At 54.5% G+C, this 22,838-nt stretch overlaps 1 protein-coding gene across 1 annotated transcript; it reads left to right on the forward strand.

Annotated features, from left to right (window-relative positions):
• On the forward strand, positions 248 to 21,638 carry BTBD2 (BTB domain containing 2). Its single transcript, XM_021084208.1, has 9 exons — positions 248 to 633; positions 11,425 to 11,544; positions 16,178 to 16,334; positions 17,301 to 17,406; positions 17,494 to 17,691; positions 19,461 to 19,653; positions 19,828 to 19,915; positions 20,205 to 20,351; positions 20,604 to 21,638. Exons 1-9 carry the CDS (start codon positions 257 to 259, stop codon positions 20,763 to 20,765), a joined length of 1,548 nt encoding a protein of 515 aa, XP_020939867.1. The 5' UTR covers positions 248 to 256; the 3' UTR covers positions 20,766 to 21,638.

A 22,838-nucleotide genomic window follows, 5' to 3' on the forward strand; every position in this document is an offset into this window, starting at 1 on the left:
AATGACAACGCCAAATCCTTAACCTGCTGAGCCACCAGGGAACTCCATCCCAGTCACTTTTTAGACGCTTAATTTTCCCCTTCCTTCCCCTTCGCCCCCTCCCCCCCCCCCTTGCCCCTCCTCTCCGGTCTCTCCCCCTCCCCTCCCTTCCCCCCTTGCCCCCTCCTCCCCCCCCTTGCCCCACCCCCTCCGCTCTACCCCCCCTCCCCCGCCCCCTCCCTCCCCGCCCCGCCCCGCCCGGCGCCGCACCGACAAGATGGCGGCGGGTGGGAGCGGCGGGCGCGCGTCGTGCCCGCCGGGGGTCGGCCCGGGAGCGGGGGGCGGCCCGGGGCCCAGCGCCAACGCCGCCCCGGCTCCCGGCAACGCGGCGGCCGCCGCCGCCGCTCCGGCCCCCGCCGCCCCCGGGCCGCCGCCGCCGGTGTCGGGGCCGGGCGCGCAGGCCGCGGCGGGCGGGGAGCGGGCGGCCGAGGAGCCGGGGGCGGCCGCGCTGCTGCGCGAGCCCGTCTACAACTGGCAGGCCACCAAGCCCACGGTGAAGGAGCGCTTCGCCTTCCTCTTCAACAACGAGGTGCTCTGCGACGTGCACTTCCTGGTGGGCAAGGGGCTCGGCGCGCAGCGCATCCCGGCGCACAGGTGGGCCGCTGTCCCGGGACCGCCGTCCCGAACCCTCCGCCCCCGCCCCTGCCATCCCGAACCCCGCTACCCCTGGGATCCACCAACCCCCTGGACCTACCGTCCCCGAACCCTGCCACCCCTGGGACCTACCCCCGGCCCCCAACCCCGCCATCCCCAGGACCCATCTTCCCTGGATCGGGGACCCGCCATTCGCGGAACCCTGCTGGCTCAGGGACCTGCCCTCCCCGGACATCCAGTGTCTCTAGGACCCTTTCGTCCCCAGTACCCATCATCCTCAGGCCCCATCCTTCCTCGGCCCTACCAGGCGCCCATCCACCCCGTATTTCCAGATACTAGCCATATTCTGGTCCTGAGACCCTCTGCCTTTTCATTCTCATCAGTGACTCCTGGCTCTGCGACCCCTGACCCCACCACCTTGGCCAGGATCTCCCAGACCAAGGGACCTTTTCCACCCCTGGCGTTCCTGGGACCTTTCAACCCCTGCCAGGCTCTCCAGGCCCTGCTGTCCCAGCTTGGCCAGCCTGAGGACCCCAGACACAGCCACCTCCCTCCACATCCTCCATCATGACCTCCTCCCCCTGACTTCCCCATCCTTTTTGGGGCTAGACCCCCAGAGCCTCATCAGACCTCCAGCTCATGAACCCAAGACCCCCAGACTCCTGAGCCACAGAACCTGCAGTGACCCCCCATCTCGGTGCTGCCCTCAGCTCCCTGACCCCTTACCCCCAAGGCCTCTTCTCCAGAGGCGGGAGTTCTGGGTCCAGGCCCCATCCCTCTGCCAGTCTCTAGGATGCGGCCCCCAGGCCCTTAGGTGGGGTGGGGCTGATGTCAGACACTGCCCTGCCCACTGCTGGTTCCTCTGGCCCTGCTCTCTGGGTAGCGGGGAGGCGCTGAGGGGGTTCTGTTAGGGGAGGGGTTAGGGGGATTCTCCTCATTCTGCTTGGAGTGTCCCCCAGCCTGCTGTGAGGGTCCTCTCTACCTTTCTGATGTGTGGCTTTTGTTTAGCCTGTGCCTCTGAAATCCTTCTTTCTGGTTTTTCTTGGTTATTAATGAACAACTGGGTCTAAATTCCTGTCCAAGGAAGGTTCCAGGCCCGTGGTTGGGTCCTCAGGACCATGTGTGTGTTGCAGCCCCCCCCCCCACCGAAAACTCAGAGCTGGAGGTGGTGGATGTGCTGCCTTTGAGCCCCCAGCCTCCCTCGCACCGTTCCTACCCCACATTCCTGCTCTGTGGGCGTCCTCCATTGAAGGTGCTAGTTCTTTTTCTTTTTAGCCTTTCAGTGATTATTTCATATGCATTGTTGAAATTTTACCTCCAGTGGTCAGTGGTCGGGTAGATGACTGCCCCATGAGTGACCCTGGCCCTTGCTGAGCCTCAGTTTCCCCCCGTGACTGGGGACTGAGCCCTGGGACCCCTCCTTCCCGGGACCACTGGGAGGATGGACCCTGTGCTGATCACAGTGGCCCAGGGCTCGTCCTCTGTACGGGCTGGCTTAAAATACAGGGGGGTCATGAGCCAGAGTCTAAAATGAACACCCAAGACCCTCACTGATGGAACAGAGGTGGAGAGAGGACAAGCTTCCTTCTGGAGAGTTCCTCTGGACCTCATTCCCACCTCCAATCCTGGGTGGGCCCAATCTGGGGGCTTGCTTGTAAAGAGAAGACTAGAACCCAACCTAGAGGAAATTGGGCAGATGCCATCTTCGCCAGATGGTCAAGGTCAATTTCACAGTGATATCCTGGGGGTGACAGAGCCCCCCCCTCAGCAGAAATTGATGAGAAGGGCACGTCACCTTAGCGTGTTTTTTCCTAAACCTGTAACCCCAGTGTCTTGGGTTGAATGGTGCCTCCTCCCCAAAATGTGTGCCCACGTCCTGACACCCAGAACCTGTGAGTGGGAGCTGATTTGGAAAAAGGGTCTTTGCAGGTGTGATTAAGAGTTGCAAGAGATCATTCTGGATTATCTGAATGGGTCCTAAATCCAACGTTGAGTGTCCTTAGAGGGACACTCTGAGGAGAGATGGAGGGAAGACAGTCACATGACAGTGGGGCCAGAGGCTGCAGGGACACAGCCACAAGCCCAGGGTGCCTAGGGGCCACCAGAAACTGGAAGAGGCAGGAAGGATCCTCCCCTGGAGCCTGGGGTGGGGAGCTCGGCCCTGTGACACTCTGATCACCCTGATCTTGGACATGTGGCCTCAGGAACGTGAGAGAATAAATTCTTCTTGTTTCAAGTCACCCAATTTGCAGTGATTTGTTAGAACAGCCCCAGGAAACCAGTACAGCCAGTCCTCTCAGAAAATACCAGATAAACCCAGCTTGGGGACATCCTGCAGAACTCAGGCCAGTCCTCAAGATGGTCCTGGAAGGGGCCTGAGGACACAGCTAAACACCGCTTTCCTGAAAGAATGAACGGCCTGGGGCAGAAAGGAGGAAAGGCGGACCTGGTAACTGGGGAACAAGGCCTGAGGTCCCTCACACCTGGCAGAGCGGGGAGGGGCTTGTGCTGACTTCCTGGAAGGGTGTGGGGTCCAGACCCACCATCTCCCAGGACCCTGGATTGGGGTGGTCTTGGGCTGGGGTCAGGGGGGCTGTGAACTCTGCATGGTGCACGGTGACCGGTGACCTGGGCACGGGAGACAGGAGGGCTGGAGTCGGCCTGGCTTGTGTGACTTCAAAGGGCCTGGGCCGAACACACTCAGGCCTCAATCAGACCACCGCCCATTCTGCTTAGCTTTGCAGCTCCCACCTCCTTGCCCTACACTCTTTTCCCTTCTAACTTTCCCTGGCTGTCGTTGGCTTTATGTGTGACTGTGTGGCTATGAGCAGGGCTTTGCCTCCCCGTCCTGCATTTCATGTGCCCAGGAGAAAGCCTGGCGTCTACACTTGAGGGGCTCCCTATGAGGAAATGCCAGGTATCTGTAAGGTAACACTGTATAAGTCAGACAGCTCCACAACATTAATATCTAAAATACCTTTCTTCTATCACGGGAAACCTAGCGGCACAGAGAAGCCCAGAAAGTGGAGCAGCGTGTGTCTGGGGTCCCTGTCTTTCTTTGATCTATTTGTGTGTGCTGCGCCCAATGACACCGTTTTGATGACTGTGACTTTATGGCGGGGTTTTGAGGATTGCTGAGGCTGTTCCAGTTTTATTCCTTATCAAGACTTTTTCAACTGGTCTCACACACTTCACTCTTCTACATTCAATCACCCATCCCTCCCTCCCTCTCTCCCTCCCTCTATCCAACAGTCATTGAAAAATGGTGCTGACAGAAAGCATCGTTTTCCCTGTGAAACTTCCCTTCTAGTGCAGCACTGGCAAGTTTATCTACTGAGCCAGCTAGTAAATAGTCTCAGCAGGCCACATGGTCTCTGTCCCAACTGCTTAATTCTGCAGCACAAATGCTCTAACCCAGAAATGAATGGGTATGGCTGTGTGCCAGTAAAACTTTATTTACAAAAACAAATGGTGGGCCAGATTTGGTCTGAGGGCTGTAGCTGACCACCCCCTGGCTCAGTGGTTCCTTATGATCTTTAGAATCAACTTGTCAAGTGCTAAAAGGGTTTACTGGAAGGACTGGTCTTCCCAAAGATACCTGGTTGGGAGAGCTGACAGTTTAGAATTCAAAGTGTATGTGGGAGCATGTCTCTCCATTTATCCAGGGCATTTTGGGGTGTCCTTTAGAAAATTTTGTAGTTTGTTCAAATAGCTCTTGCATGTTTATTGTTTTTGCTTCAATTTTTCCCCCCTCAGTAGTGAATGTTTTCTTTTTTCTTTCTTTCTTTTTTTTTTTTTTTTAGGTCTACACCCTTGACATATGGAAGTTCCCAGGCTATGGGTCAAATCAGAGCTGTAGCTGCCAGCCTACACCACAGCCATAGGAACACCAAATCCCAGCCGCATCTGAGACCTACACTACAGCTCACTGCAATGCTGGATTCTTAATCCACTGAGCAAGGCCAGGGATCGAACCTGAATCCTCAGGGATGCCCATTGGATTCATTACTGCTGAGCCAAGAGGGGAACTCCAGTGGTGAATAATTTCTGCATCATTTTTTCTGGCTGGTTCTTTCTAGATTTTTTTTTTTTTTTTGCTTATTTTTGTCTGATCTGAACAGTTTCTTGTTTTTGCTTTTTTTGTCTTTTTGGGGCCACACCTGTGGCATATGGAGGTTCCCAGGCTAGGGGCCGAACTGGCGCTGTAGCTGCTGGCCTATACCACAGCCATAGCAATGCTAGATCTGAGCCTCATCTTCAACCTACACCACAGCTCACAGCAACGCTGGATCCTTAACCCACTGGGCAAGGCCAGGGATGGAACCCACATCCTCGTGGATGCTAGTCGGGTTCATTAACTACTGAGCCACGATGGGAACTCCGTGATCTGAACAATTTCTTTCTGAACGCTTCTTAGTGTTAATAATTGTTCCACTGATTCTGTGGTCTGGTGCTGTCCAGTAGACTTCTCTGTGATGATGGGAATGTTCTAGATCTGTGCTCTCCAGTGCTGGCCACTAATTACATGTGGCTTCCGAGCCCTTGAAATGTGGCTCTTGCAGCCAAGAGACTGAGTCTTTTGTATAACTTAATTTTGATTTAGATTTTTTTAATTTTTAATTTTTTGGCTGTGCCCACGACACATGAAAGTTCCTGAGCCACTGCAGTGACAACTCCAGATCCTTAACCCACTGAGCCACCAGGGAATTCAAGTCGTAGGATTTTAAATGAGAGAATCACTCTGTGGGCAAGTAATTTCTCATTCCCGCTCATGTTTCCGCCTCGTTTTTTTTTTTTTTGTTCTGCCTGCATTTCTGACCACCAGGGCATTGCTGTGTAGCAGAGGTGTTTTCTGAAGTTAAATGTGATTGTTGATACTGGTTTCAACAAATCCCCTTTAATTTAAGTTTCTTTCCATTCCGTGTTCACTGAGCGTTCCCATGGAGTGTGGGCGTGGGATGTTACCCAGCCCTTTGAATGGATTTTGGTTAGTTTGATCTGATGATTGGCCGTGGAGAAAATTATACATTTGGATAACAACCACCAGTGCCCAGTTTGGGAGCCACTTCTGTCACCCCAGAGGCCTCTCTCCCGACTTGCCCTCAGTCCCCACTCCCACCCCAGGCTCTATGCAATCACTAATCTTCTGTCTGTGTCCCTGGTTTTGCTATTTTTAGAAATTTCATATTAACCCTAATCCTAATTCTAGTTGGAATATATAGGCTTTGGTTCAGCTTCTTAGTGTTGTGTTTGTTTTTCATGTTGTTTTGTTTGGCTGTGTGTGTGGCAAGCAGAATTTCCTGGGCCAGGGATAAAATCTGCACCACAGCTGCAGTCCAAGCCATAGCAGTGACAATGCAGGATCCTTACCTGCTATGGTTAACCTGCTGGGCCACAAGGGAACTCCAGTGTCCTGTTTTTTAGTTCCAACCACACCATTGTATCAGCAGTTCATTTCTTTTTCTTTTTTTTTTTTCTTTTTTTTAAATTTTCCCACTGTATAGCAAGGGGATCAAGTTATCCTTACATGTATACATTACAATTACATTTTTTCCCCCACCCTTTGTTCTGTTGCAACATGAGTATCTAGACAAAGTTCTCAATGCTACTCAACAGGATCTCCTTGTAAATCTATTCTAAGTTGTGTCTGATAAGCCCAAGCTCCCGATCCCTCCCACTCCCATCAGGCAGCCACAAGTCTTTTCTCCAAGTCCGTGATTTTCTTTTCTGAGGAGATGTTCATTTGTGCTGGATATTAGAGTCCAGTTATAAGTGATATCATATGGTATTTGTCTTTGTCTTTCTGGCTAATTTCACTCAGTATGAGATTCTCTAGTTCCATCCATGTTGCTGCAAATAGCATTATGTCATTCTTTTTTATGGCTGAGTAGTATTCCATTGTGTATATATACCACATCTTCCGAATCCAGTCATCTGTTGATGGAATCAGTTCATTTCTTATTGCTTAAGTAGTTCTTGTTACCACTGAGTTCCACTGCATGGATGGCCCTGGCTTTGTCCATTCACCAGTCAGTGGGCATAGGTTATTTCCAGCCTTTCACTACAAGGAATTTCTAGATTTTCTAGATCCTGGAGACTGCGGTTTACCTTGCTGATTTTAGCTCTTCATGTAATGTGTATATACTGATTACCTCTAATTGCTCTGCTAGTGGTGTTCCTCATACTGCGATGGGAAGTCTTTGCATTTTTGTTCCAATTAAGATCTTTTCTAGGAGTTCCCTTGTGGTGCAGCAAAACGAATCCGACTAGTATCCATGAGGATGTGGGTTCAATCCCTGGACTCGCTCAGTGGGCCAGGGATCCAGCGTTGCCGGGAGCTGTGGTGTAGGTTGAAGACACGGCTCAGATCTGGTGTTGCTGTGGCTGTGGAGCAGGCTGGCAGCTGCAGCTCCGATTCAACCCCTAGCCTGGGAACCTTCATATGCCAAGGGTGTGGCCCTAAAAATCAAAAAAGAAAACAAAAACCCATCTTTTCTAACTCCCCTGTGTTCCTTCTCTGACCCATGGGTTTCTGAGACGTGTTGTTTCATGTTCCAGTGCTTGGGGCTTTCTCAGAGGGCTTTGTGTTGTTGAAGTAGCATTTAATTCCTCTGTCTAGAGCACATGCTTTGATGGCTGGCAGTGCCTCTGTGGATATTTGTTTGGCCTGGCACCTGGTCTGTCCTGGAGAATGTTCCATTGTGCTGAAGAACTCGCATTCTGCCCTCATTGGGCGCAGGGTTCTGTAAAGGTCGGCTGACGGTGTGGCTCCTGTATCCTTGCGGGTTCTGTCAGTGGCAGAGGACGAGGTGGCAACTCCACCAAGATGGTTGAATCGTCTCTTTCTCCCTTTAACACTCAGTTTCTGCTTCGTGTGGCTTGGGACTTGGTTGTGAACATTGTCATCTGCTCCCATGCACTGCCCCTCTGTCCGTCCACCACATTCCTCATCTTCGGTCTGTTTCATCTGCTGTCAGTGCAGTCACTCCAGCTCTCTGGCAGTTCCTTCGGCAGGATATGTCTTTCCTCGTCTTTCTGCTTTGTTTTTCTTGGCCATGCAGCACCACAGCTGTAACCAGAGCCACGGCAGTGACAACGCCGTATCCTTAATCCACTGAGCCACCAGGGAGCTCCCCCATCTTTCTGCTTCCATCCCCTTTGTGTGTCTGGATGTAAAATGTTGGTGTGTGTCCTCTATGCAGCATATCAGGAGCCCACGACGTCCATCGGACCCATCTCTGGCGATGTGACGTGAGCCTTGGCCATGGGGTAGGTTTCGCCACTGGAATGTCACTGCCATGCCCTTGTAAACCACCCTTCCTGGTGATGCTTGGGACTGGACAGACATCCCGTTTCTACTCCTACTTTTCCCTGCTGGTACAGATCCAGGGATGACGGCTCTTACTGGAAACAGTTATTTACTCTGGCGTCTGCCACATGGTGATTTCCTATTTCCGTAACTCCTGCATTTGTTAACTGGAATTCTGAAAGGAAGAGCCCTCCATTCCCTTTATTCATCCGTTCCTTCAGTATTGTATTTATTTTGTCATGGGCTCATGGATATTTATTTTACTTTGTGGGTCATTGCCCTGTATAGACTTTATTATTCTTGCTCGCATCATCCCAGATTTGGCCAGAGAAATCCCTTACAATTGGTTCTCATGTCCCTTCAACAGCTCCCCATCATGTTGGGAGCATTTCTTTACATTCTGGCCCCATAAGACACTCCAAGCTCTTCGTGTCTTTCTCCTGCCCCAGCTCTGGAATCAGCCGTTTCTCCAAGGATCTCTAGTTCCTTTTAGCGGGAAATGTATTTGTTTATTTTGTTACTATTATTTTGGGCTGCACCCATGGCATGTGGAAGTTCCTGGGTCAAGGATCAAACCCATGACATAGGAGCGACCCGAGCCACTGCAGTGACAGCACTAGGTCTTTAACCTGCTGTGCCACATGGAAACTGCTTTTAAAAATAATGTTGATGGAGTTCCCATTGGGGTACAGTGGAGATGAATCCAACTAGTATCGATGAGGATGTGGGTTCCATCCCTGGCCTCACTCAGTGGGTTAAAGATCCGGTGTGGCTGTGGCTGTGGTGTAGGCTGGCAGCTACAGCTCCGATTCAACCCCTAGCCTGGGAACTTCCATATGCTGCACCTGCAGCCCTAAAAAGACAAAAAAAGCAAAAATTTTAAAAATTATGGTAAAATACGCATACCATAAAATTTACCGTCCTAACCATTTTTAGGTTCACCAGCCCAGTGGCATTAGGCACATTCACCTTGTCACACGACCATCCCCACCATCGTCTCCAGAACTTGCCCTTTTCTTTCCAAACTGAAACTCTGTCCCCCTGAAACACTGACTCCCTCTCCCCTCGCCCAGGCCCTGCGCCACCATCTACTGCCTGTTTCTGTGGATCTGACTCCTCTAGGAGTGGAATCACTGGCTTCTCTCACTGAGCATCCTGTCCTCAGTTTCATCCCCACTGGAGCAGGTGTCAGAATCTCCTTTTAACCTAATCTTCCTTGTATGGAGGGACCACATTTTATTCATCCATCATCTGTCGAGGGATACTGGTTTGTTCTGAGTCGTGCTGCTGTGAACACTCGAGCACAGGTTCCATTTGGATGTGTGCTCATCTCTCTGGGCACCTACCCCGGGGGGCACTGCTGGGTCAGAGGACAACTGCATGTTGAACCCTCTGGGGGACCACTGGCCTGTTGAGCATGGCCACTGCACACCTTGCCTTCCTACCCGCCCTGCACCAAGCTCTGATTTCTCCACATCGTTGGCAACTCTTGTCATTGTCTGTAGTTTTTAGGCTGGTGGTCCTGGGGGTGAGGGAGTGTCTTATTGTGGGTTTGATTTGCCATGTTTATTGTCACCGTTTGAGGATGGGCAGAAGCCTGCACGGACAAGGAGGCCCCGAGGAAGCAGGCAAACAGGCAGGCCGTGTGTGGAGGAGCCTTGGAGATAATCAGACCCTCTTGAGCTGTTGGCCTTGCCAGGCCTGGCATTGGCCATCGTGTCTGCTGACTGCGCTGAGGGTGCGTGAGGCTCTTGACCACAGGGCCTCCAGGGCTCTGCGCTAACACACCAGGCCTTGGTGGGCTGCCTCTTCTTTCCAGTGACTCAGTGGGAAAGGTTTCCCCACAGGAGATCAAGATGCTTTGTTAAGTCTAGAAAGGAAGGAGGATGGGAAGGCACTTTATTTATGGATCATGTGGGAGTGCAGTGCAGGGGACCTGGAGCCAAGCTGCAGGGTGACCGGGCAAGTGGCCTGAGGCTGCTGTGGGGCTGGCAGCTGCCATGCAGGAGCATCCTAGGGTGCCTGACGAGCAGAGCAGACCTGCAGTTTCCCTCTTTCAATCCTGGAATCCAATCCGCAGGTCCAGGATCCAGGGGTAGGGGGTGGGGCTGCGTTCCCTTCAGAGGCTCCAGGGGAGCGTCCTTCCTGCCTCCTGGGGGTTCTGGCCTCTTCCTTCCTGTCTCTGCCTCTGTCATCATATGTCTGTGGCCAAATTTCCCTCTTCTCATAAGGGCCCAGCCTGGGTTAGTGTGGTCTCATCTTTTTTTTTTTTTTTTTTTTTTGCTGCATGGGAAATTTCCCAGGCCAGGGATTGAACTGCACCACAGCAGTGACCTGAGCCACAGTAGTGACAATGCCAGGTCCTTAACCCTCTGAGCCTCCAGGGAACTCCTTAGGGTGGTCTTGTCTTAACTAATGACATCTGCAAAGACCCAATTTCCAAATGGGGTCCCATTCTGTTTTGGGTGGATGTGACTTTGGTGGTCACTGTTCACCCACTACACTCGGTTGCACACCTGGGCCTCATTTCTGGTCTGGGCCTTGGTGCTGTCGAGCCCTTGGCCGGATTGGGGGCCAGATGAGGGCCTGGCATGGTGGTGGGCATACACCCATGATGGAGGAGTACGGGGCAGCTGGAGTCCCCCCTTGTGGAAAGTCAGGGGCTGCCCAGCCTGGGGTTCACTGGGTTCTATGGGAAGGTCGCCCCAGGCACAGGGCAGAGGCTGGGACATGGGCTGTGTCTGCTGATTCTGGAGGTTTCTGAGTAGGAGTGGCTGTTTGCAGCCCTACATGCATCACAATGGGGACCCTGGGAGAGGATGTAGCACAGGGGGCCTTGCAGACCCAGAGGATGGGAGCTCTGCAGGGGACAGGCTTTGAGCTGGGCTCCCAGGCTGTCTCTGCCTCCCTGGGGGGAAGCGGTCATGGGGTGGGCCCTGAGGGCCATGGCTTCACAACACAGGGGCAGCAGTTACAGGCCTGCCATGGCCACTCACTAATGCTCCCTTGGCCTCAGTTGGTTTGAGTGTCCCTGCCAGGCCTCCCCTGACCTTGGCTTCCTCGTGGCTTGTGTTCTCCCCCCCTCCTCCCCCAGTCGGGCTGTCTGCCCTGGACCCCTGGCTGCCTCCCTGCAACAAGGCCAGGGTCCCAGTGCCCACAGTCTGGGCACTGAAATGGTATGTGCAGAGGAAGGGAGGGAGGGAATGAATGAGTGAGTGAGTGAGGTTGGGGGAGCAGCCAGAGGGCCCTAAGCCATTTAACCACTGGGGAAATGGCTTCACCTCTCTGGCCTCTGTTCTGTTGAACCCTCTGAACTGCCTGCTCCTCAGTGCCAGCCTCCTGGATGAGCCACAGTGATGCTCTGGGCAGGTGATGCTGCTGCAGGTGTTGGCAGGGGAGTCCCTGCTGCAGGGACCGTCACCATACACTCAGGAGCCAGGGGGGCCATTCAGAAGGTAACTGGGTCTTCTCTGATATGGCAGGTTTGTGCTGGCCGTGGGCAGTGCTGTCTTTGATGCCATGTTCAATGGAGGAATGGCCACCACGTCCACTGAGATCGAATTGCCCGACGTGGAGCCAGCTGCCTTCCTAGCGCTGCTCAAGTAAGACTTTCCAGCTCCTTCCTACCGTGGGGGGCGGGGGTGGGGGTGGGAAACACACCTGATGTTTAAAAAACATAGACCCCCTGGTGACAGCTCCCTGGAAGTTTCCCCCATGAGGGGTGGGCTCTGGTGGCCCCTACCACATTTTCTTTTTTCTTTTCTTTTCTTTTTTTTTTTTTTGTCTTTTGTCCTTTTAGGGCCACACCCATGGCATATGGAGGGTCCCAGGCTAGGGGTCTAATTGGAGCTGTTGCGACCAGCCTACACCACAGCCCATGGCAACGCCGGATCCTTAATCCACTGAGCAAGGCCAGGGATCGAACCCACAACCTCATGGTTCCTAGTCGGATTCGCTTCCACTGTAACATGACGGGAACTCCCACATTTTCATTTTTCTATTTTTCGTATCAAGATGTAGTTCATGTACCATAAAAATTACCCTTTTAGTACATTCAGAGTTATGCAGCCATCACCTGTAATTCCAAAACATTCCATCACCCCAGGCTCCCAGCCCCTGACAATCAGGAACCCACCCTCTGTCTATATGGATGTGCCTGTTCTGGACATTTCCCATCCATGGCATCACACACTGTGTGTCCTTCTGTGTCTGCTTCTCTCAGCATCATTGTCTCCAGGTCCATCTATGCTGTAGCATTTTTGAATCCCTCATTAGATTTTTTTTGTCCATGCTGCAGCATGCAGAAGTTCCCAGGCTGGGGACTGAACCATGCCACGGCAGTGACAACACCGGATCCTTCATCCACTGAGCCACCAGGGAATTCCAACAGAGGTTTTCTGGTGTTTTGTTTTTTTGTGTGTGTCTTTTTAGGGCCTCACCTGTGGCATATGGAAGTTCCCAGGCTAGGGATCAAATTGGAGCTACAGCTGCTGGACTACACCACAGCCATAGCAACCTTGGATCCTTAACCCGCTGAACAAGGCCAGGGATTGAACCTGCTTCCTCCTGGATGCTAGTCAGATTCATTACCTCTGAGCCATGGTGGGAACTCCCCAACAGAGTTTTTGAATAGCCTAATATAAGAATAAAAAATTCCACCTATATTTTCTTTGAGTTTTCAAATGTTTTCTCAAGGACTTTAAAGCAAAGATAGGGAATGCCTGGGGTGAGGCTTCTGCATACAGGTTGCGAGACATGGTGGAGGCTGGTCCTCCTCTTTCCAGAAATGCTGGCTGGAAATGGTCTGGGTAACTTGAAACAACTTTTCAAAGGTAGAGTTTATTTTTTTCCCTTCTGATGATCAAAATGGCATTGGTTCACAGAGAGAAAGGGAAGAAAGCGAAGGGCAATGGAGAGAGCCTGTCTCTGCTTTCCAAGACCACCATGGGGGGCCTTGGCTGGCTGCCTTCATTCCTGTCCTTTCCTGTTTATACCATGTGCTCGAAGCCCCCCCACCCCCGCCCCCGGTGTCATCACCTCCTTCGCTCCTCTGGTGTCCAGAGTTCACCATCAGGTGTAGGTTGGTTCCCATCAACTCCACCTAATGTTGTTGACTCCTGGGAGCTAATCACACACAGCACTTCCTGGAGTAATCTCGCTCCTCTGTCTTACCAGACAGTTTTCTCAGACCAGAGGCCACAGACTGCCTGGGGATGGCAGGGGCTCTGTCTCCACTGCTCCTTGCTATCACTGCAAAGGCAACCAAAGCAGCCTCAAATGATTGGTACACTTGGGCAGAGCTGTGTGCCAAGTAAACTTTATTTACGAAACAGGTGGCAGAACCATAGCAAGGGGTTACTTCACTCCCACAAGGATAGCTATTATTAAAAACAAATAAACCAGGGAGCTCCCTTTGCAGCTCAGTGGAAATTAATCTGACTAGCATCCTTGAGGACGTGGGTTTGATCCCTAGCCTCACTCAGTGGGTTAAGAATCCAGCATTGCTGTGAAATGTGGTATAGGTCACAGATGTGGCTCAGATCCTATGTTGCTGTGGCTGTAGTGTTGGCTGGCAGTGTAGCTCCGATTGGACCCCTAGCCTGGGAACTTCCATGTGCAATGGGTGTGGCCCTTAAAAGACCAAAAAAAAACAAAAACAAAAACAAAAACAAAAACCAACCCACAAAAAAACTCCCAAACAAACCAGGAGTTCCCAGATGGCTCAGTGGGTTAAGGATCCAACACTGTCACTGCTGTGGCTCAGGTCACTGCTGTGGCCTAGAGTTTAGTTCCTGGCCCCAGGGAACTTCTGTATGCTGCAGGTTAGGCCAAAAACAAAACAAAACAAAACAAAAAAAAAACGGAAAAAACATCCAGAACTTTCCACTGTGTCACAGTGAGTTAAGGATCCAGCATTGTCACAGCTGTGGCTTGGATTTGATCCCTGACCTGGAACATCCCTATGCTGCTGCTAGCAGCCCTAGAAAAAGCAAAAAAAGACAAAAAAAAGGGAAGAGATTCTGACACCTGCTTTAACATGGATGAACCTTGGGGACGTGATGCTCAGTGAGATAAGCCAGGCGCGAAAGTTACTATCTGATTCCATGCGTGTGAGTTCCCTGAAGAGTCAGATCCACAGAAACAGGAAGTAGATGGGGGGCCCTGGGGCTGGGGGAGGGGAGGGAGAGTCAGTGTTTCATGGGGAAGATGAAAAAGTTCTGGAGACTGGTGGTTGCAAAATAGTGTGAATGTACTTAATGCTGAGCACTTTAATAAAATGGTTAAAATGGGGAGGTTCCCACATGGCACAGTGGGTTAAGGATGGGATGTTGCTGCAGCTGTGGCACAGGTTGCAACTGTGGCATGGGTTTTTGATCCCTGGCCCTGGGAACTTCCTCATGCCATGAGTGTGGGCACACACACACCAAAAAAAAAAAAGCAAATTTAAAATATTTATTTATTTATTTATTTGCTTTATACGGCCGCACAAGCAGCCTATGGAAGTTCCCAGGCTGGGGTTGAATTGTAGCCACCAGCCTATGCCACAGCCACAGTCACAGCAACACAGGATCCGAGCTGTGTTTACAACCTCTACCACAGCTCATGGCAATGCCAGATCCTTAACCCACTGAGAGGGGCCAGAGATGGAACCCACATCTCATGGATACTAGTTGGGTTTGTTACCACTGAGCCACAATGGGAACTCCCAGAAAATTTTATGTTATGTGTTACCGTAATTATTTATTTATTTATTTTTTGGTCTTTTCTAGGGCCACACCTGCGGCATATGGAGGTTCCCAGGCTAGGGGTCCAATTGGAGCTGTAGCCACTGGCCTACACCAGAGGCATAGCAACGCCAGATCCGAGCCATGTCTGCGACCTACACCACAGCTCACGGCAATGCTGTATCCTTAACCCACTGAGCAAGGGCAGGGATCGAACCTGCAACCTCATGGTTCCTAGTCGGGTTCTCTTAACCACTGCGCCACAACAGGAACTCCCATTTTACCATAATTTTAAAACAGTATAGAAATGTAAAAGTCACATCTGCTTAAAAAAAAAAAAAAAAAGAGTTCCGACCATGGCTCAGCAGAAACGAATCTGCGAATCTGACTGGTATCCATGAGGACACAGGTTTGATCCCTGGCCTCACTCAGTGGGTTGAGGATCTGGCGTTGCTGTGAGCTGCGGTGTAGGTCGCAGAGGCTGTGGTGTAGGCTGGCAGCTACAGCTCCAATTTGACCCCTAGCCTCCATATGCTGTGGGTAAGGCCCTAAAAAGACCCCCCCACCAAAAAAAAATCAAAACCAAAACCAAATGACTGGTTGCAGTTAGCCAAGCTCTGCCTTAGCCTAAGCTTGGTAGGACCTGGAGTTGAAGGCTGTTAGCCCATCTCATCTCCATCTCCGTGTCTCTCCCTGTCCTCTCTCTCCATCTCTCTCTATCTCTGGGGTTTTGATAACCACGGCTGCTCCTGAGAGAGTGGACACTGTCTCTTTGCACGTGCCCTGGCCTGTCCCTTTCCAGGGTTCCCCCTCAGCACTGCTGACACTGGTGGTCATTCTTTGTCCCTGACCCTGAGGGACACTAGCCACTGTTGTGTGGTTTTCCTGTGCATTCCCAAGGGGCTGAGTCCCAGAAGAGCGGGCACCTTCCAGAAGTTCACCCTTTGGGCTCCTCCTGGTTGGGCTCCTCTGTCCCGCCCTGCATGTCCATGTGTCCATGGTGCCCGTGCACGGACACTCAAGCTGTTCGAGTGGTTCCTGCTGCTGTGCACCCAGGCAATCACTTCTGGGCACATGGAGGAGTGACCTGGCACCCAGGGCTGCCTCCGAGGTGCTCCCACCTGAGGGGCACCAGGAGTCTTGATTTCTCCATGTCTGCACCATTTTCCCGGTGACTTTGTAATCGACCCAACTAAAGACACCATGCAGAGTTGGGCAAAGGCGGGTGGTCACCGCGTCCACCAGTGTCTGCACCTCACAGCTGGGTCAAGCAAAGCCTCTCCCTGTCCTGGGGCAAATAGCCTGCTGCTCACAGAGGAGCCGGACAGATCCCCGCCTGCTGTGTAGACATGTTTCCTGCTGTTGGCAGGTGGGCGGTTTAGCTCTGCTCCTTTTCTCGGGTAATGGCCTTTGCCGGGTCAGATCCACAGGTCAGAGGGCCACGGATGCTGGATGGTTCCTCAGGGGGTGGGGGCTGGGGGGCTGTGCTCACGCTTGTGTCCACCCCCAGGTTTCTGTACTCGGATGAGGTGCAGATCGGGCCTGAGACGGTCATGACCACTCTGTACACCGCCAAGAAGTACGCGGTGCCGGCACTTGAGGCCCACTGCGTGGAGTTCCTGAAGAAGAATCTGAGGGCTGACAATGCGTTCATGCTGCTCACGCAGGTGCTGGGCTGGGGCGGGCGCCAGGACTGGGGAGGATGTGCGGCTAGGGTGGGCTGAGGGCACAGGGAGGGGCAGGGGAGGACCAGTGGGGGGATTGCTGAGTTTTAGGTGCCCCTTAAGTCTTGCGCCAAGGTGAGAGTCTCCCTCACCTCGTCCCCTGGCCCGGCCCCTGGAGGCACCTCAGTGAGTTCTAGGGGTTTCCCAGGTCACCTTTCATGTAGGGCAGCTTGTTGGCAGAATAGCCCATGCCATTCAGTCAGCCAAGTTTACTACTTGCACTTTGGTGCCCTTGTGCAGGAATCAGGTGTGAGGAGAAAGGTGTTCGTTAGAGGGCCCCCTTTGGGGCTATTTGGTCCTGCTGGCTGCAGTGGGGCTGGTACCACTTTGGGGACTAGGAGGTGGCAGGGACAGGGCGGCAACCAGGTGTCATCATGGTACCACAGACCCCTCGCAGAGGTGACATCTGGGCCTTGGCCCAGACTGCTGAGCCACTCTCAGGGGCCAGAGCCTGGACAGCTGTGTGGGGGCCACTACCGGCCATTTGTTGAGAGTGGCAGCCCCCTGGGGGTCCCAGCCCCCAGCCAGGCCCTAGGCAGAAGGGTGTGGGAGTCAAGCTGTCTAACAGCTTCCTGGGCAGAAGGCACCAGAATCTTCTCACTCCCTGGCCCCCATGTGGTCAGAGGCACAGCACTGCCCTGTCCTGTACTCATTCTCAGCCCTCTCCTAGGGCTCCTGCCCCACTCAAGGCCCCTACTTGGGGACTGGGCCTAAACTGCCAGGTGCCCCAGCTTTAGAGGTGCAGGCCCCAGGCAGTGGTCACTGACTCTCTGAACCTCAAGGAAGAAAATCCCCCTGGACCCTCGGCAGATACCCTGGGGAAACCTTGGTTCCTGGAACTTGAAATCGTGACCACTCTGGAGCCAGGACGGGTCTGGGCTGGCTGTTGACATGCTCTCCCCCAACCAGGCGAGGCTCTTCGATGAGCCGCAGCTCGCCAGCCTGTGCCTGGAGAACATTGACAAGAACACGGCTGACGCCATCACGGCGGAGGGCTTTACTGACATTGACCTAGGTGAGGCCGCGGGGCTGGGGCAGGCTTGGGGGACACACTTGTCCAGTAGAGACCCCACCACCTCCCGCTGACAGCCCTTCCCTGCAGACACGCTGGTGGCCGTGCTGGAGCGGGACACCCTGGGCATCCGGGAGGTGCGTCTGTTCAATGCCGTGGTCCGCTGGTCCGAGGCTGAGTGTCAGCGGCAGCAGCTGCAGGTGACGCCTGAGAACAAGCGGAAGGTTCTGGGCAAGGCGCTGGCCCTCATCCGCTTCCCGCTGATGACCATCGAGGAGTTTGCTGCAGGTAACAGTCAAGAGGGCCGAGGGAACGCTCAGGAGGAGCCTGATCCCCAGGGACCATGCGTGTGACTCAGTCTGTGTCCCTTGGCCTTGCCCCAGTGGGTCTGGCGCTGGCCATGTCCACCCAAGAACCCCATGACAGCTTCTCTGTGCTGATGACACACTTGCTGTGTTCTTGTAAGCCTGGACCGGGTTCGATACTGTGAAGCTGGGAGCGCCCACAGATTCCGACCCTCCATGTCTCAGTGTCCACCGCGTGTGCTTGAGTGCACCAGGCCCTGAGGGTCCCCATCTTGGCTTACAACCCGGGGGCTGGGCTCTGGCACCCACATATTTGCTGAGCCCTGTGAAGGGGTGGGAAGTGTCTGGGGCTACAGGGGGCTGTGGGGGCCACTGCTACAGGGGCTGGTGTTCAGGCCCAGGTGGGGGTATCCCTGACTGTCTCCCTCTCCGTGGGAGAGCTGTGTGGCAATGTTGGCCAACCTGGCATCCCTCCCCTTGGCTGGGCCTCTTCTTGGCATCAATCTTCTGGATGGTGCCGACCGCAGGCCATACTGGCCTGGAATGCTGAGGGTTGCCAGCTTTAGCAAGCAACAGCAAACCAATGAATATTTGAGTGTGTCTCCCATACACCAGTTGGGGGTACTCACTGTACAGATTAACCCTCTTTGATTTGAAACAGACTTGACTGGGTGCGTGCACCCCCAAACTGCTCTCCTCACGGTCCCCAGCCCACCTGGCCACCAAAGCCCCCAGGGTCTCAGGTCATCTGGAAGTGCCATCCCCCCCAGCCTGCAAGCACCTGGAATGTGTATCTAGTGAATGTGAGCTGGGTCCCTGCCCTGTCACTCTGGGGTGGTACCCATGGGGCTTCAGCTCTGTCATTTGTTGCAGAGAATGCTCTTTCTGCTTATTCTGTTCCACTTGAAAATCTAGGAAAGTAGAAATTTGGGGAAAACTCCCCCAAAGACCCCGCCGGCTAAGTGCGTCATGACTGAGGACTGATGTGTTTTTCTTTCTGCATTTTCTCTGCAGAGATTAAAAAAAAGATGGTTAAAGTCTATTCAGTTTTGCATCTTAATTGCTCATGTGATCTGTGGAAATCTCTTTTCCCTGTTGCTAAGATCTGTGTGCATGTGGGGCTGTGGGGCCATGGGCCCAGCTGTAGCCATCGGGCGGCGGAAATGAACTCAAAGCTGGTGGAGTAAGTGATTCTGGTAAAGTGAGGATGGTGCCGCTGAGGCCTGTGTTCAGTGCCCTGTCCTGGTACAGGTGACCGACCAGGTGGCTGACTGGGCTGCATGTAAGGCTCTAGTCCTGAGCGGCCCCAGAACCGCCTGCCCTCCCTGGCCTGTGGCCTCCTTGTCAAGGTCTCATTGGTACATCTAGGCTACTGGCTTGGGGCCTGTCTTGGGGGCTGGCATCTCCCTGTCCCTGTAGGTGCCAGGGATGGGCGGCAATTGCTGGGTGGGCCAGCAGTGGTCACCTGGGGAGGTCCTGGTGGAGGCTGGGAGACCTGGGGTGGTAAGGGGGATTTTGCCCAATTAGCTGGCGGATTAGCATTGGCCCCATGTCTGCGCTGGACCCCTGCCCAAACAAGGGCAGAAGGGTCATCCGCCCCACCAGGGCTGCTTGGACCCATGACGTTTTGCAGATCTCGTGTCAGGTCTGAAAGATGCTGAGTCGTCAAGGTGCTGGATCCCCTGCTTCCCGGTGTCTTCTACACACTCGGGGCTTGCCCCAACCTTCCCAACCCACCCTCTGTGTCCACAGGGCCCGCGCAGTCGGGCATCCTCGTGGACCGCGAGGTGGTCAGCCTCTTCCTGCACTTCACCGTCAACCCCAAGCCCCGCGTGGACTTCATTGATCGGCCACGCTGCTGCCTCCGCGGGAAGGAGTGCAGCATCAACCGCTTCCAGCAGGTGGAGAGCCGCTGGGGCTATAGTGGCACGAGCGACCGCATCAGGTGCGCAGGGGCAGGGATGTAGGGGTGGGGCTGGGACAGTGTAGGAGGGGAATGGAGTCCTGGGGGTGCGGTGCCAAGGCTGGGGACCTGGGCGGGTATCCCGGGGGTGGGGGCAGGGACTGCGTCTGAGGACAGGTCAGGTAGCTCAGCAGCTCCCTCCTCTGGCCGAGTCAGGTTCTCCGTCAACAAGCGCATCTTCGTGGTTGGCTTTGGACTTTATGGCTCCATCCACGGGCCCACGGATTACCAAGTCAACATCCAGGTACCCGCCCCTCCTCTTCTCCTGCAGATCCCGCCCTCCCCTCCGCTCCCTCCCTCCCAGTCAAGGCTCTGCTCCTGTTTATTCCCACAAGGTGAGACTAATGTTCTGGAGACCCCGAGACCCAGGGCGGTCCCTCCCCCTGCCCCCAGCCTCCTTGGTCACAGGCTGGACCCTCCATCTGCGGGGCCTGGGGGTGTGGCTCTGCCCTCGGTTGTGACTCCGTGGGGTCATGCAGGTGGGCACCTGGGCAGGACCACCCTGATGAGCAGTACCTGGCTTCTGCCCTCAGATCATCCACACTGACAGCAACACAGTTCTGGGCCAGAACGACACAGGCTTCAGCTGTGATGGCTCTGCCAGCACCTTCCGGGTCATGTTTAAGGAGCCGGTGGAGGTTCTGCCCAACGTCAACTACACAGCATGTGCCACGCTCAAGGTGTGCCTGACCCCGCCCCCACCCAGGACCCTGGCTCTTGGCTCCGATCCCAGGACCCCAGCCCCAAACCTGACCCTGATCCCCAACCAGAGCCCAAACCCTAACCTTCTTCTCTAGCCCCAACCCAGACTCTGATTTCTGACCCCTACCCAGGACCCTGACTGTCCATTGTACCCTCTAGTGGTTGAGGGGGGGCTTCACTTTGTCACATGCAGCGCATCCTCCCTGACCCACTGGGCCCCACCCCCACAGGGCCCTGACTCCCACTACGGCACCAAGGGCCTACGCAAGGTAACCCATGAGTCGCCCACAACGGGGGCCAAGACGTGCTTCACCTTCTGCTATGCGGCTGGGAACAACAACGGCACGTCTGTGGAGGATGGTCAGATCCCCGAGGTCATCTTCTACACCTAGGCTGCCTGGCCCAGCACGTCCAAGGGGGGGTGCCAGGCCCCTGACCACCCAGCACAAGTAGGCCGTCCAACCCCGCTGTGCCCGGCACCCCACGTGCCGTGTGCTCCCTGCCATGTTTCTGGGCACCGGCGAGCTGGCTGCCTGTTCTGACAAGCCCGGAGGTGGCGGGGTGGGCAGGCGGGTGGTGGGAGACAATCCCTCAGGACTCGAGGGGCAGGGCTGGCCTGACCCCACCCTGAGCCGAGGGTCTACCCGCTGCCCCTGCAGCTCAGGGTTGCCAGACTGGCTGCCTGACCATAGGATTGGTGTAGGGTGTCGCCTCATGTTTGTTTCAGCTGCACATGGCAATGCATCTCGGATCCCCATTTCTCTGGTAGGAGACCACGTGCGGGGCCCTAGTACGTGGGTGGGATCTTGTGTTCCTTCTGGTCTGTTCACCGGGGACATTCAGGCCACCCTGACCCTCCCTGGGACACGGGCCTGAGCCCTTCTGAGGTCCTGCAGGCCAGCTTCCTGCCAGGCCTAGGCCCAGCCAGCGGGCCCCTGTGAAGGACCTTCCCTGTCCAGCCCCTCTGGACGCCCCTCCCAGCCCTACAGCCATGGACACGGGAAGCAGCCCTGTCCACCTGGGAGGGGCAATGCTGCGGGCCAGTCTTGGTGGCTGCGTCCTGGCTGGCCCACCTCCGGCCCCAGGTGGGCGCTCTGCTCAGAGGTGCTGGAGGGTGCAGCCCTTCCCCCACCCGCAGGTACTGCCCCTCCCACCCATGTTCCCATCTGGAGCCTGTGTCCTCCCCGAAGCCATGGAAGGTGTGTTGTCACACCGCTCTCCCAATTTTTTTTTTTAAATAAAGGAAAGAAACATACCATCCCTGATCCATGTGCTGCTTCCCGTTGGAGTTGGAGGGATGGGACCCTGCAGCTGTTCCCCCCACCCCGCCCCGGGAGAGGGCCTGTCTCCCTGTGTGGACTTCTCACCTTCGGGGCATCCAGATCATATGGAGCTCCTGGTGGGTGGGGACCCTCCACCCTCCCCAGTCCTTCTGACCTCTGCAGGAGACCACTGGGTCCCCGCTGTGCCCCTGCTAAGCAGGAACAGGGAAGCCCAGGGAGGGTGGGCAGTATGGGCACAGCCATCAGCAGGTGCTGGCCACATGGTGGAGCCGTGGGATCCTCCTGGCACTTTCTGCAGGTGCACAAGCTATGCAGGGGTCTTGTTGGCTGTGCCCCTGGACATGGGGCTGCACCCAGAGAGGACCTGCTGGTCTGCTCCAGGGACTTCCTGCTTTCACACTCACACTAGATCCTGTACAGTGAGGACTTGGGAACAAGTAGCAGCCAGAGGCAGTCTGCGGGAGGATGAGGCATCTTACTGGATAAGGTATGATCCAGACCCAGGACGGGCTGGCTGGTGAGACCCTCTCTGTGCCCTGAGCTCTGGCCCTCAGGGTCCGCGTCACCTCCTGAGACCAGCCACACTGCAGGAGGACCCAAGGAGTGGGGTAGGGCACGAACTACCTTTCAGTGTAGCCTGAAGAGCAGCCGGTCCTGGGGGCAGGGCGGCCACTGCAGTTAGGGCTGCCTCCTCAGGACAGGATGATGGCATCAGGGTAACTGCGGGGTGGGCATGAGCAGGAGCAGAGATGTGGCAGAAAGAGGCAACAAGATGGTGGAGTTGGCAGAACAGCCCCTGGAGACATCTGTGCTCCATCCTGGGACCTGTGGCTGTGCAGGGTCATGGTGAGCTGCTGTGACTATCTCCCTGCCAAAGATAATCATAGCTATCTGTCATTGGAGACAGACAACAGTAGCAGCAGCCACTGCTAGCTGCCATGACAATGTCCTCACCAGCTCAGAAATTACACAGCAAGAGAGAAAACAGAAAATGGACACAGACCCAGACGTATTTCAGAAATTGGAGTTACAGCATACCTCAACAGAATTAAGGCCATATATGCCAAACCCACAGCTGACATCATACTTAATAGTGAAAAGCTGAAAGCCATTTCCTCTAAAGTCAGGAAGAGGACAAGGATTCCCATTCTTGCTACTTGTATTCAACATAGTTTTGGAAAG

Source organism: Sus scrofa, chromosome 2 (genome assembly GCF_000003025.6).
Source record: "Sus scrofa isolate TJ Tabasco breed Duroc chromosome 2, Sscrofa11.1, whole genome shotgun sequence".
Taxonomy (NCBI): Eukaryota; Metazoa; Chordata; class Mammalia; order Artiodactyla; family Suidae; genus Sus; species Sus scrofa.